We start from the raw sequence: 14,544 nt of genomic DNA, 5'->3' as shown, positions 1-14,544 counted from the left end.
TTTAATGTTAATTTAATCATACAGTACGTTAAGTTTTGGATTAGATATTGCACACAACATAAAGCGCTAAAACCGGCTACATTGCCTCGTATGAGGTAAATTCTCCTATCCCCACACCTGATAGACAGAAAACGAAAAAACCATTTCATTTATTTAGTAACACATAACAACGCGTGAGATATACATCTCTTTCCTTACGTATACACGGTTCATTTCTTATAACATAAACTCGATAAAAATACACTGACGTGGTAACGTTTATAAGGCTGTGCATTTGTATCGGTTTTTATTAATGTGAAAAATTGTTTGTGGTTAAATTAAAAATAAAAGGACATTTTTTTAAAGAGATAAAACAAAAAAAATATAATCTTATTGAAAATGAAAAAAAATAATCGAATAAAACAAGTAATAATACTTTATGCCCTACATAAATGATTCAGAAAGTATTGTTTCGAAAATATCGGGAAGAATATGATTCTATAACAAATAGAGGTATACTCTACTATTCAACTTGCCCTCAATAAAAAATGGACCTATTAGGTGGTCTCCTAAAATACCGTTGCAGACGTTAACTTTTTGAGGACGTTGAGTTCGGTAAACAACACTTTTGTGCTAGTTTTCTCGCGCCCAATACCTCGTAATGGAAGGATTGTGTCTCCCTACTAACGAAACAGAAGATTCATTAGTAAATTAAGTGTTTTTAATAAAATTTGCTTCATCATTACCCTTTGTTATTAGAGCTTCACAAAACTCCATTCTTGGAAAGCAGTCTCCTGGATAAAACTGCAACGTTTTCGAATATTTAAAATTCTTGTAACCGTGCTTTTTCCATACTTTTTTTACGGTAACATTGCTAATATCTAACTCTCTAGCAATGCTTCTACTTGAGCGTATTGAATCTACCTCGAATGTTGCATAAATTTCTGTATCCCGGTATTCTTTCTTTAACTTTTTCTGGTGACACTTCTTAAACGTGACATTTTCTGCAATTTTTAAGGCAATAACAACTTTCAAAATTTTTAAAAGAATTGGTCTCTTCTCAAAAAACACAAAAATATACTTAACTCCGCCTGCAGATTTTGCAGAGTTGCGACAAATGATTGTAACAGAACGCCGATTATTGACACCGGAGGTATTTGCAAATACTTCCGGTAAAATTTGTACTAAGAGGTTTTGAATAAATACTGTAGTATTGTATGGAGATCACAGGGGGTCATTTAGAACATTTAATTGGTCAATTTGATGAAATTTTATGTTTTTTGTTATTACTGTGTTTAAGCAGTAAATTAGTTAAATCCAAAATTATCTTCAAAGTTATTACAAAAATTTAAAAAAGTAGTATCGTGTAGAAAAAAATACCTTTCAAATGATGTGCCACAAAAAACGTAGGGTTGATGCGGGGCAGTAAAAGGTTATATTTGAAGGCATAAATTTTGCATAAAAATTCGTCCCCCTCCCAATACAAATTAACCTGTTTTTTTGAATTTTGAAGAAACTCTTAGTTTTTAGTTTCTGAGGGGTCAAATTTTCGTTGGAACACACTGAATGTTTTTGTTACCGTTATTATTACTATTTTGGCATCAAATTAGTTTAAAGACAGATTAAGCTCACGTGCTTGTAAGTTGTGAAAAATGTATTGGTCTCTGAGCGAGAAGAGTGTGCTCAAGGTTTTCGTTTAGGACTTGAAGTTTAATTACTTTGTTTGTTGACAGTTTTCATATAAAAGTTTAATAAACAAAAGAGTCTTCGAAAATAAATGGTAACTTACAACTCCTAATCCATGACGATATCTCAAGTTTAGCAGCAAACCGACTTCCATCCATAAAACCCCTAATAGTAACAGCCTGTAGACTAAAGAAGTTACAGTTGAAGTATCCAACCTTATTGACCCAGTCCAAAAGCTTGATGGCTTTAACCAGGCACGAAACATTTTTATGGAAGAGCCTTTACCGAATTAGAACAGGACATGCACTATGCGCATGTCTACATGACCTACACAAATAAAAAAAAAGCTTTGACTTGAGCGAACGGGCGTCTTTAGTGCTGCAGATCAAACAATCCAACACATAGTGGAGACCTGTGAATTGGGGGCATACCAAGAGGACCCAAAAGACTTCTTCACAACTACACCTTCAATCCTTGAATGGATAGCTCAACTTGATCGAAAGATTTCATCATCAGATTTTATTTGTTTGTATTATCTTATATAATATATTAGTGTTCGTTTTTTATAAGCTTATTTTTGTTTTTTAAATTCTGTTCTTACGTTTTATAACTATCGTTGTATTTTTTATGATTGTGCAATGCTCTTAATAAATATAACAATAGTATTGATGTAATAGAAGTAATTAATTTATTAACGTATATGTCAATGTCAATGCCAAAAGGAAGCGGATTTGGCATATATTGTACACTGCATTATACAAAGTACTTTTTCAAATAAAAATCTAATATTTTAAATGTTTTTATTCGATTGCAATAAATAATAAATAAATAAATACATTTTTACAAATTAATAGTTTGGAAAATTATTGTCGGTGAGCACTGTATGCTAAATCTTGAGCATTAAAACCTCTAGCCAGGTAGACAGGTTGAGCAACTGGCACTGCTGGTGCAGGAAGAACATCAACGTGATGGTAACCGACATGGTGATCTACGTGTTGCGGAACATGTACTACCTCATAAGCTTGTGCCTAAATAAAGAGTCATTGATTAAATATACTAAAATAAACTAAAAAATATAAAATAAGCTAAAGATAATCAACCTAAAATAAAAATATCAAAATTTACAATGATTGAAAATAAAAATAAAACATAATTATGTCGGTTAGATAAAATTTTTTGGATGCATTACTTAAATTAGATAGGTAGAAATGGTGTATTAACTAGAATTATGTTGATATCAGACAATGTGTGCTATTAAACCGTTTATTAATTTTAGGTATGGAGTTACAAGATTCTGTCACGTCTTCTCTTACTTTTCAATCTTCACATCCAACAGTCGTTCTATTAGTTCTAATCTAGGTATCTAAATCTCATTTTGCTTCCTTTGGCTTTTATATGACTTGTTTTTGTCCTAGTTGTGTGCAATTCGTGTTTATACTAAAACAATTGCTTATTTTTTAGATGATCTGTGATTGTTTCTCTAATTTTTATGTTGTAAATTTTCCCTTTAGAAAAAGTATAAAACTTTTTCTTTCTATATTTGCTAGGTCTTATTTTTTGGTCCGTTAATTCTCGAAATACTATAGGGGCATCACATCTCGATCGCTCGGTTCGTGGACTTTCGTCGTCCTTTGTCTTGGACTGCTTCTTCTTCTTTACGTGCCATCTCCGCAGTCATCATGGCCATTCTGATCTAAGATGCTGCCGCTCTGAATAGTTCGATTGATGTGCATCCGTATAATTCCTCTGGTTGGGTTCATTCAGCTTATTAAAGACCTTCCCCGCGGTAGTTTGCCAAGAATCTTACGCTTGATGATGAGTTTTTTTAGGCCTGTTTTATTTTTCTAACAGTCTTGTGTTGAAATTTAGTTGAGGTACAGAATTGGAATTTCGATGAAATGATCTATATATGATATTTGCATTTTCTATTAAAGTTATTATTTTGTTACATATCTAGTACTGTTTGAGCAAGATTTTAATGTTGCTGCAGTGTATATTTATAGCTTTAATTTATACAACAAATATAATTTATTTCTTTAACTCTCTTTTTTATTGAGTTTAAGTTTATTAGCTAGAAAGAGATATCTTAAATAACGCCTGCATTTTTTACAATGCTTTAATTTTTAGTGTAAATTTACCATTATCCAGTAACCTACCTTTGGTCCCATAAGTTTTGAGAATATGGCAATAGCTCCCGATAGTACCAAAGAGAGTAATCCTAAGGTCAGTGCTTTCCAGGTTTTTAATGCAATAAGAGCTAGAGCAAATGGAACCAAAACTGCGGTCTTAAATTTAAGTCCTAGTAGAAATGGGAAGATGATTCTTTTGACCAACTTTGATGAACGCCCTAAAATTAAAGAATAATATAAATATATAAATAGAACAAGAATATTACGATACATTGTTTTTATTAATAAATTTTTACTATTAATATAGTAAATTAAGCATTTAAAAAACATATTTTTGCATATTAAATGTAAATTACTTTAAATCATGAGAATATAGAGCTGAACTGAAGGATTCGTAGATAAAAAAAAATAAAAAAACGTGTTTCACATTTTTTTCTCATGATCAAAGCAAAAAAATCTGGATCAGTGAAGGAAAAATCCTGTGTAAAATTTAATACTAAGAAGAGTACAATAAAAATGTGCAATGCTCCAATATATTGCTCTTCATCTTCCTCTTTCTTCATTTATATTCTGATATACCTATATTTTGTCCGGTCTTTTCTTTCTTCTTTTGAAGCACCTTTTGGCATCCTTCACTTGTTGGCTTAATATTAATAATTACCGCTGTAGGAGTTTTTGTTAGTTATTCTATCAATCGCGTCTTTCTGCAAATGGTGGACGCTCTCTGAGTATTTATATTACCGACACCTAAAGGGCAACGGGAACACCTGTCGTATAGCTAGCTAGTTATATGGTAAAAGCAAATATATTATCCATAAATAGAAGACCATCATCATCCTTAATGCAATACGGACCTAGCACACGGTTTCTTGATACTGCATAACAAATCGTCACACGCACAATGTGTAGCGATTTCTGGACGATAACAGTTAGCTTCTAAAAATCAAGACTTAATAAAATTCTCGACGTGATCTTAGTTGGAGAACGACAAATTGTGCAAGAAATCTGGTTCCTCACATACCATGGCCAAAACTTGTGCACAATATTATATCCTCAGTTGCCAATCTTGCTTTGTTAATCGTTATCCAACCCATATTCCGTGACTGAAAATCTGCCTATGTCTTTAAACAGTAGTTAAAGTAACGTATTCCTGATAGATAATTTCAGGGCTCTTTGTTGAATACTTCGTTTTTGTAGCGCTAACTCTTGATTAAGGATACGTCCATTTTCGTTTATGTACACAATTACTAACCTACCAGACTTTTCCTTTCATTGATAGAATAACATCCATAAGTGAGGATACTTCTTGTCATGGTATTATATATTTTTTTCTTTGTTTTCATGCTGATGTTCTTATCCCATAGTACCGGGTTCAATTTTCGTATGCAGTCTCTTGTTTGTACTAGTCTATTTTTTATATCTTCCTCCGTTGTTCCTTTGTTTGATATTATGAAACCTAAATACTTATACTTGTCTGTTCCTTTGATTTGTTTACCTTCGTCTATTTCCAGCTGTTTTATTTCTGAAAAATTGGAATCTGTGAAAATTGGACAATAAATAAGAAAACCAAAACAAAATAAGAGCAACAGAGATGGAATTCCTAAGGAGAAGCTGCAGAGTAACAAGAAGAGATAGAATAAATAACATGGAGATTAAGAGGAGAATGAGAATGAACTCCAACATAATAGATTACATCGAACAGAAGAGGTTAACCTGGTACGGACATGTCAGAAGAGCAGACCAAAATCGGTGGATAAATAGAATAACAGAGTGGAGCCCCATAGGAAGAAGAAAGAGAGGCAGACCCCGAAGATCTTTCAGAGATGAGGTGGACGAAGCAATGAGTAGAAGAAACCTACAGGAAGGGGACTGGCTAAACAGGAAAAATTGGAGAAAACGGTTGAGTGAAGGAATACAGTGAAAACTATGGAAATCCTTATATATATATATATATATATATATATATATATATATATATATATATATATATATATATATATATATATATATATATGATAGAATAACATAACTGTATTGCTTAGTGCCGGCTTAAGTACTCACGATATTTTTCCCCGAGTAACTTTAACCTCGAGCTGTCTTAATAACAATTTCCGTACGAGCAAAAACAAGAATTGAGAACACTTTTCAAGACTTCGCAAGAGCCATTCCTACTTCCAAACATAGAGCATATTGCTCATTAAACAATTAGCAACACCTCAATGCGTTGCAAACAAAACACTGATGTCCAAAAAAAACCAGTACTGTATATTTAAGCGGATACCTTATAATCTCAAGCTCGGGAGAGGCAGTTAACCCAACATAATTGATTATTTTGATATACGTCAAATGAGACTACTTTGTGACACAAATCCTAATTTTGTGACAGTGGCCTCTAAAATTTTAAATTAGCAAATTACAAATTATGTGTTACAAATGGCGAAATGATTAAAATGTTGTAATTCAATAGTACAATATGCTCTTTATGTGAGGGACAAAGCTCTTAGTGCAACTTCGTTCGTCCAAAAAAATTTTTATCCATAGTGCGACTTAATTTTCTGGTAATATCTTGAGTTCTATAGCAAATTGTAGATTATAGTTTACGCCGAAGATAGAGGGAAGGTTAAACTTTCAGGTTGTATTTTTAAAATTCTAATAAAACAAAAGTACATGAACTATTTCATCAAAAAACCTAAAAGCGTGTCACAAAGTAAACTCATTTTACAAAAATGTCATCAAAGTGTAGAAAAAGTTCTGTTAACTTAATACAATCAATAATTTCGTGTAAAATTTTTGTTTACTCAAACTACGACAAAAAAATTTTTCTCTTTTTTTACTTTACCTGTAGCGGCAAGAGGTACAGTTAAATCTGCTGGCTGAAAGCTTCTTGGGATGTATTGTCCCAACGGACCGTTGGGCTTCAGAATTGCCGGTGCCCGAGCAACGATACTGTGAGATTGCAAAAAGTCCTCAAACTGATCTAAAACATCTTTTTGTAGACCTTTCGTTGTCTGAAAAATAATAAAAACCGTTTTAAACGTTTACAAAAAGAAATTATATAAAAACCTTAGACTAGATAACTTTGTAGAGTAGAAAATGTCAGTCACTATAGTTTATTTTTATGAACGAGAGAGTAATTAGCATAATTTTAACTGGTAGCTCCGACCACTCCATGGGCGTGCTCAAGATTAATTGAAAAATTACTTCGAATAATTGTAAAAAATAAATGAATTATTTCAGTCTTATAAAGTGTTATGTGTATGTAAACAAAAGTGACCTCTTAAAAAGGGTTTTAAAAAATTCACATTTTTTTTAATTTTTAAAAATTACAAAAGAGAAAAAGAGTTTTTAAACCGTCTAAGGTATGTTAAATAGATGAATAAAAATATTAATATAAAACTTACAGCTACTTGTTACAATCCAAATCAGATTCAGAAGATGAACTTTCAGAACCAAGATTTATAATAACTGGCTCGATCATTTTATCAGTAATATTGTCCAGCTTCCACATTTTTTCCTCTTTAATAGTGTGATTTACTGCCTTTTCCCAGTTTTCAGGTTTTACATTATTTACGGCCTCCAAAAACAACTGTTTAACATCATGAATTTTAAAAGTGGTATTTTTTCTTGAAACTTCACTCTTTATCTGTGCCCATACCAGTTCAATCGGGTTTAATTCACAATGATATGGTGGGGATCTAAGTACTGTCATTCCACGATTTTTGGCAATTTCATCAATTTCGTATTTTTTAAATTTTTCTTTATGAAGGGCACACAACGAATAAAGTTCCTTTCTTATAGATCCGGGATGGTACGTAATATTTTTTGAACTCAGCCAATTCTGCAAGTCTTTTTTTAACCACTTGGTTGTGGGCAGTCCTTCTATAAGTCTGGAGTGATAACTTGCATTATCCATTACTATTACACAGTTCTTAGGAAGAAGATCTATCATTTGTTCGAACCATTCTTGAAAGACATCAGCGTTCATGTCTTCATGGTAGTCACCGGTACGAGTTGATTCAAAAGTTAATAAACCACCTTCAACAAAACCGTCTGAACTGCCAATGTGTACTATTATCAGCCTGCGTCCCTTTCCTGATGGTGGGTTTAAACCAGTAGATAAGTTAATTACAAAAGCGTGCCTTTGACTTGTAACAGTTTCATCCTGCCAAAATTTATTTGGTGTATGACCCTCGTTGATCCATGTTTCATCAAGATAAAATATTTTTCTTTTTTGGTTTCTGATTTCCTTTATGGTTCTTAGAAAATGTCTTCTCCATATGACAATATCGCTTCTTTCTAATAAAATAGACTTTCTGGGATTCTTTTTCCAGCGGAAGCCTATTTCTTTTAAAAGTTTCCATAACGTACTTCGACTCATTTCTGGGTAATCCTTATCATCTCGAACTGAGACAAGAACTTTATCCAATCTTGGAAATTCTTGTCTAAAGAAGAATTCATGCACTTTCCGTGGAAGTCCTTCTTTAAAATGATATTCTATTTGAAATTTTGGTTTCCCTGGAGCATTACGTGGCATTTGAAAACTACCACATTTCTCTTCTTTAATAACTCTGTAAATCGTAGATTTCCCAACACCAAGTGTACTGCTAACTAACTCAACGGTCTCATCAACACTTTCACATAAACGTTTGGCTGTAAATGATTTAAAACCATTAAATATTAATGTTTTTTCATTAACTGTTAGAGGACCAATTTTTCGGCGTTTACACGGCACTTCCAAATTTTCCATAACACTAGTATACACAATAAACTGCACCTTGCAACTGAAGTACCTACTTTTAGTGAACTGTTAAGAATTTTGAATACGCCACTTGGACCTTCCTACAAAATGGAAAAACCCACTATCACATTTTCTGTGGAATAAGTTTAGAAGGTAATTATCTAGTCAATTACTGTCGTAGATTCCTGGAATTAAAGAATTAAATGTTTGATTGTTGAAACCCTTACTTCGTGGAATGCACTCATTTCAGATAAAATAAAACGTTTTATTTTATCTAAAGAATTAAACTTTATTTTGCAAATAGGTAGGTACTTATTAAACTTTTATTGGTTATATATAACCAATAAAATAAACATCTTACATTTCTTGCAAATTCATTAGTACCTGTTAACCTCCATCACTCCGACACTGGCAACCTTATTTAGGGATTAGTAATCCTCACAACTATTGTATTCTATTCTGCTCCAACCTTTATACCTGGTGGTCATAATCAATTTAAAATTGTTTTCCTATATACTTCTGTAAACTTGTTGACAAATATCTGTTTTTCATTGAGTCACCCGTATCAACAGTTTAGGGATTTGCATACATAATTTATTGTTTTATTACTCTCTCATACATAAAAATACACTATAGGACCATATGACGTGATTATATTATCTTTTAATGTATTTGTATTATACTATAAGGGTAAGGAACAATACTATCTTAGTATTGAAACTAATTCTGAGTAAAGAAAATTAACTTACATTCTAAAATTACTCATTTTCTTAATCTACAAACAAAATAAAAAAAATGTTAAAATATTTCTCAGAAGCCGTGAGGCTAATAGACCATATATATACCAACCTCTTTTCAGCTGTAATGACGTTGTACGATTAGAGTGGTGTCGAAAATATCAGGAGTGGGATGTAAAAGACTGGGCTACAGTTTTATTTACCGATGATTCCAGATTCCAGTGATGCCAGATTGGCATCACATAAGAATATTGACATTATCGGAAAATGTCAAAGTTAGAAACATGTTTAAAAACATGTCCAGGAAATAATGGTACGAGGCGAAATAAGTATGGGTCATAGAATCAACTTCGTTTTTCAAATCGGTTCTTAACAGTGCGGCAATACCTAGTTTCAACCTCTTGCTTTTTCATTTAAAGGTACTATTGGCGATAATTTTCACCTTAAACAGATATATAGATAGATAGATTTAGAGAGGTGGCCTTTTGGCTATTACATTGCGACCTTTTCAGAACTATTGTGGTCTTATAGTCCTAGATAACATTCTCTAGCCTGACCCTTTTTAAAAAGTCTAATAGCTTCGAGACTGTACCACACATTTGCCAGACTGACACACTGATATAGAATATGCTCTTCTATTTCTTCTTTGAGGTGACATAATCTGCATAGGTCATAATCTGATAATCCCATCCGATTTAAGTGCCTTATTCAGCTAACAGTGCCTGTTAGAAGACCTACTATGGCTTTGACTGTTTTCCTGTCTTTGCTTATCAGGTCTGCCATAAATTCCGTTGGCAAATGTTCTGTAATGAACTGTTTTGCCTGACTTTGTCCTGGTGAATTCCTCCACCATTCCGGAGATTTGTGAGCTACCTACTTCCTTGTAGCCGTTCTTGTTACTGTCTTTGCAGCGCTGCAGAAGGGTTCCGGTCCAATGAATGGCATTGATGAGCCTTGTTTGGCCATATCATCTGCTTTTTCATTGCCCTTAAGACCTTCGTGCCCAGGTATCCAGGCTACCGTAACCTTGCTAGATATCTTAGTTTATTTAGGGCACACACACAATCCCATACTAGCTTAGAATTGACCTCTACAGAATTGAGTGTCTTAAGCGCTGCCTGAATATCTGTGACAACTGAATAGAAAGTTCTTTCCTGCCTTTCTATTTCTTCTACGCAATGATGGATTGCCGTTATTTTCCCCTGGGAAACTGTCACATCCTTAGATATACTTATCGGCAAATGTATCCCTTGATTTATCCCTACTTTCACCTTACTCATGGCAAGATTATCCGCATATTGTCTTAAACTAGATGGCCAACAAGGTCATTGGTGTATTATAATAACTAGCGCAATCTTATTTAATGTGTATGGAAGTGTGTATGGGCTATGCTTTATTGTTTAAGCACTTCACATATGAGCAACAGTAACAATGAATTTTATTTTCGGGAGCTTGTTAAAACAGAATGGGTAAATTTGCTCCAAATGAACATTATCAATACAATTTTGAGTATGAACAATAGATGCAGAGCTATAAAAACTAACGTGAAGGTCATATTACCTCGACGATTAACGTGGAGGTCCTATATTAAGAGAACACAGAAGAATAACTACAAAATATTCAGCGATAAAATTCACCCAATTTACACCAATGATTATAGATGTCGCTATTCAGGATGGGACTAGAAAAATAAGATAAAAAAAACCTATAAATTCACCTGGTTAGTTAAGATATATTTATAGCAAACTAAAAAATCCAAAATCGAAACCTTTGAAAAAATATTGGAATTAAAAAAAGCTTTCCCTTGTAAACTAAAAAACTATCGATATCTGTGTTTTTGATCAGCAATTATTTTCTGTTTCGGAATTCTCAAACATATTATGATCTTACCATTTATTGAGACTTAAAGACTATAGTTGAATATAAAATAAAATATGGTGAAAAAAGAGCAAATTGCAAAGATCCATCATTTTTTGTACCAAAACATTGTAGTAAAATAGCAAAACTGAAAACCTCAACAGTTTCTTGTAAATTATAGAATAGAAATATGCTTTATTGTCACTGAAAATTGTACAATTTTATGGACAAAGCTTACAAAAAGTCGAAAAAATAACAACAACAATTTAAAATTTACTAAAACTGCATAAATTGTTATTATCACAAAATAAAAGATAATAAAATATACCATCCATTGCTAAATTGAAATAAATTACAAATTGCATAATAAAACCTTACGAAGAAGTTTAAGTTGCTGCATGAGATACCCATTTTTCCATTGAGGAAAATCTAAAATTTTTAAGTACTTTAAAGTAGAAAGAATTTAATAGGATTGTTTTTTTTTTCATAAAATTTATTATAAATACAATATTTACGAAGTTTATTGAAGAAGTATTAACTGAAAAAAAAATTGTTTAAATAAATTAGATGGTTTATTTAAGAACCTACTTATTTAAATACTACATACTACATACATACTACAACAAGGCCTCTTAACTGTTATAAACAAAGCTGCTATCAATTTATAAAAAAAGGCACCAACTTCGTCTCAAAGTGTCCTAGGTCAATTATTTTCCTTTTAAATTTGTAAAAAAAATTCAGGCTTTCAAAAGATGAATAAATCAGTTTTTGCAGTTAATAATTAAAAAGTTATTCTAATTTTTTATAAGCAAAAAATTTACATGTTTTTGCCAAATTATTGTGCAATATTTAAAATTATTTTTGGTCATTTTTTTAATATTGTTAATCGAATAAATCTTTTTCTTCTAGAATCTATTCGTATATTTAATATACCTTTTTAATTTTTTGACTTAAATTGTTGCAAAAAAATTTAATTTGAGATAAACAAATTAAGTAACTTTTAAACTCTTTGGCCGATAGACTTGAAACTTTAATCTTATTTTAAGCATCACAAGACCCAACATTGTGTGTAATAAAAAGGTTATAAGTTTATTTTAAAAAAAGTTATTAACATTTATAAAAAATCAAAATTTTTGACTTATTTTGCAAATTTCTAAGCAACAAATAAGGATAGGAACGTTTAGAAAACGCCATTTTGAAGGTTTTTATTGACTTATAAGTTTTTTCCCTTCTCAAATTTGTTTCAAACGCTTTACTTTTTGCTGATAGACGAAAAAAGCGAAAATTTACCGTTTTTGACCTTAATTTGTTAACAATTAATTAAATCCAAAAAATTGACTGCAGAAAACATATAGGTTCTTGTTATCGAGGTCCATACTACTTAAAACAACTGTCGTTTGCCTGGCCTGTTCAGTGTCACAAACAGGGTACTTTTTGCTTATTTTCCTGGTCTATTAAGTTTGAATAAAACTATCTCAAATATACACATCGGCATCGTCCTTTTGTCAGCTTTTCATACCAGGACGACACGATGGTAACAGTTTTAATAAAATAATGGCAACAAAAATATAAATAATCGTTTTTTAAGATATTGCATGAAAATTTTAATTTTTTTATGGATGAAGCTTAAAAGAACGTAAATAAAAATACAAGCGATTTCTATTACAAAAACAAAAATAATTTAACTTGTATGAAATTGTCGTTTACCTCAGTTTCAGCATCATACTTCTTTTGAATCGCCAAATCATCAGTAATCTTAATAAAGCTGTTACCAGAAACACTGTCTAACCATTGAAGAGACTTAGGTTGTACACAGGAAACACTAAAATCCTTAAGGCAAGAACTGTAGATATCCTGGATAACGTCCACAGCTGATCGGTCACAACGTGCGAATATTACTAATGTAGATAAAAATACTATTGAATAATTAATGTTGTTCATTGTGCGGTACTATTGACGAAGTACTAGACAAGAATGAAATTTTAAGCATGATTAAGGTAGGATATATAGATTTTATAACGGATATGATTGGTACGTGTCTATATGCACGCGAAATTTTAGGACTATGTGAGTACCTTTTTTATTATTATTGATCGATATAAATTGGTATGAATGTAGGAATAACGAAAAGGAAAGTGTCAACAAGTAGGTAAGTGTTTGTTTAGAGTATAAGGGCAACACATTTGTAAATTAGGTTTTAGAAACTTATTCTTTAAAATTATTATGGTATTCAAGGTCATAAATTAATAAAATTATGGCAAGAAATGATGTGTTTGAATGAAGTAAAACTTTTTTAATCCTTTTGCTCGAGGCGTAATGGATGTTACATCTTTTCTCTTAATATTTTTAGTTTTACGATGCATAAAGTTCTGCTGTCCACTGTTAACTTATTATTTAAGAGTTATTACAAGGATCTGTATGTTTAATGTTTTCAAATATATCTTTTCATAAGGTATCCAGGATATATGTATTATAGTTGGTGTTTACAAAAATGATACCTTGGATGTGTAATGTACAATCCCATGTTTATTTTATTTTATAACATTCTTGCTGCAAAATAGTTTTTTATTTGGGACATTGTGAACTATACATCGATTTTAATAATTTTTTATTTTTGTACTAAGATTATAAAAACACCATTTTACAATATCAGTTTTACAACCATAGTAGCTGTACATTGATAATGTAGCTGAAGATTGTTGTAAAATAATTATTGGAAATAATCAGATTAAAGTTTTACAGAACAAAAAAGTCACTATTCAAACATCTTCTCTTTTTGGTGCCTATTCGTTTGGAATATTGGCGATCATTCTGGCTTCTTCTTCTTAAAGTTCCATCTCCTATCGGAGGTTGGATATCATAACGGCTATGGTCACTTTGTTGGCTGCTGCTCTGAAAAGTTGTAGTGAACTACAGTTAATCCATTCTCTAAGGTTCTTCAGCCAGGAGATGCGTCTTCTTCCTATGCTTCTTCTTCCTTGGATCCTTCCCCTCATAATAATTCTCAGCAGCTCATATTTTTCTCCTCTGGTTATGTGACCCAAATATTCTAGTTTTCTTCTTTGTACGCTGTTCATAATTTCTAACTCCTTATTTAGACGTCATAGTACCTCAGCATTGGTAATCCTTTGAACCCACTGAATTTTTAATATTCTTCTATAATACCACATTTCGAACGCTTCTATTTTTCTTATGTGTTGTTTCTTCAATGTCCAAGCTTCCATTCTGTATAGTAAGATAGAAAATATGTAACATCTTAGAGACCTCAATCTGAGATGTAACTGAAGGTCTCTATTAGTAAGCATTGTCTTCATTTTCACAAATGCTTGCCTTGCAGTTTCAATTCGGACTTTGATTTCTCTGCTTTGGTCATTTTTGTCATCAACCCAGATTTCCAGATATTTATATGTCTCTACTT

The 14,544-nt window shown here is 31.8% G+C and overlaps 1 protein-coding gene across 1 annotated transcript; it reads right to left on the bottom strand.

Annotated features, from left to right (window-relative positions):
• Positions 1-2,457: 2,457 nt before the first annotated feature.
• LOC140442869 (uncharacterized) lies at positions 2,458-13,096 on the bottom strand. Its single transcript, XM_072533831.1, has 4 exons — positions 12,834-13,096; positions 6,634-6,802; positions 3,822-4,012; positions 2,458-2,693 (listed from the first exon to the last, which is right to left on the bottom strand). Exons 1-4 carry the CDS (start codon positions 13,065-13,067, stop codon positions 2,529-2,531), a joined length of 759 nt encoding a protein of 252 aa, XP_072389932.1. The 5' UTR covers positions 13,068-13,096; the 3' UTR covers positions 2,458-2,528.
• Positions 13,097-14,544: the final 1,448 nt, after the last annotated feature.

This window comes from Diabrotica undecimpunctata, chromosome 6 (assembly GCF_040954645.1).
Source record: "Diabrotica undecimpunctata isolate CICGRU chromosome 6, icDiaUnde3, whole genome shotgun sequence".
In the NCBI taxonomy this organism is placed as follows: domain Eukaryota; kingdom Metazoa; phylum Arthropoda; class Insecta; order Coleoptera; family Chrysomelidae; genus Diabrotica; species Diabrotica undecimpunctata.
This window is presented reverse-complemented; position numbering and strand designations above follow the sequence as displayed.

Excerpts from the sequence above, each read along its gene's own strand:
- LOC140442869 (XM_072533831.1), bottom strand. The coding sequence starts at position 13,067 with ATGAACAACATTAATTATTCAATAGTATTTTTATCTACATTAGTAATA. Across the intron at positions 6,803-12,833 it reads AGTATGATGCTGAAACTGAG|ACAACGAAAGGTCTACAAAA; the intron begins GTAAACGACAAT and ends ATTATTTTTCAG. Across the intron at positions 2,694-3,821 it reads CAAAACTTATGGGACCAAAG|GCACAAGCTTATGAGGTAGT; the intron begins GTAGGTTACTGG and ends CTCTTTATTTAG.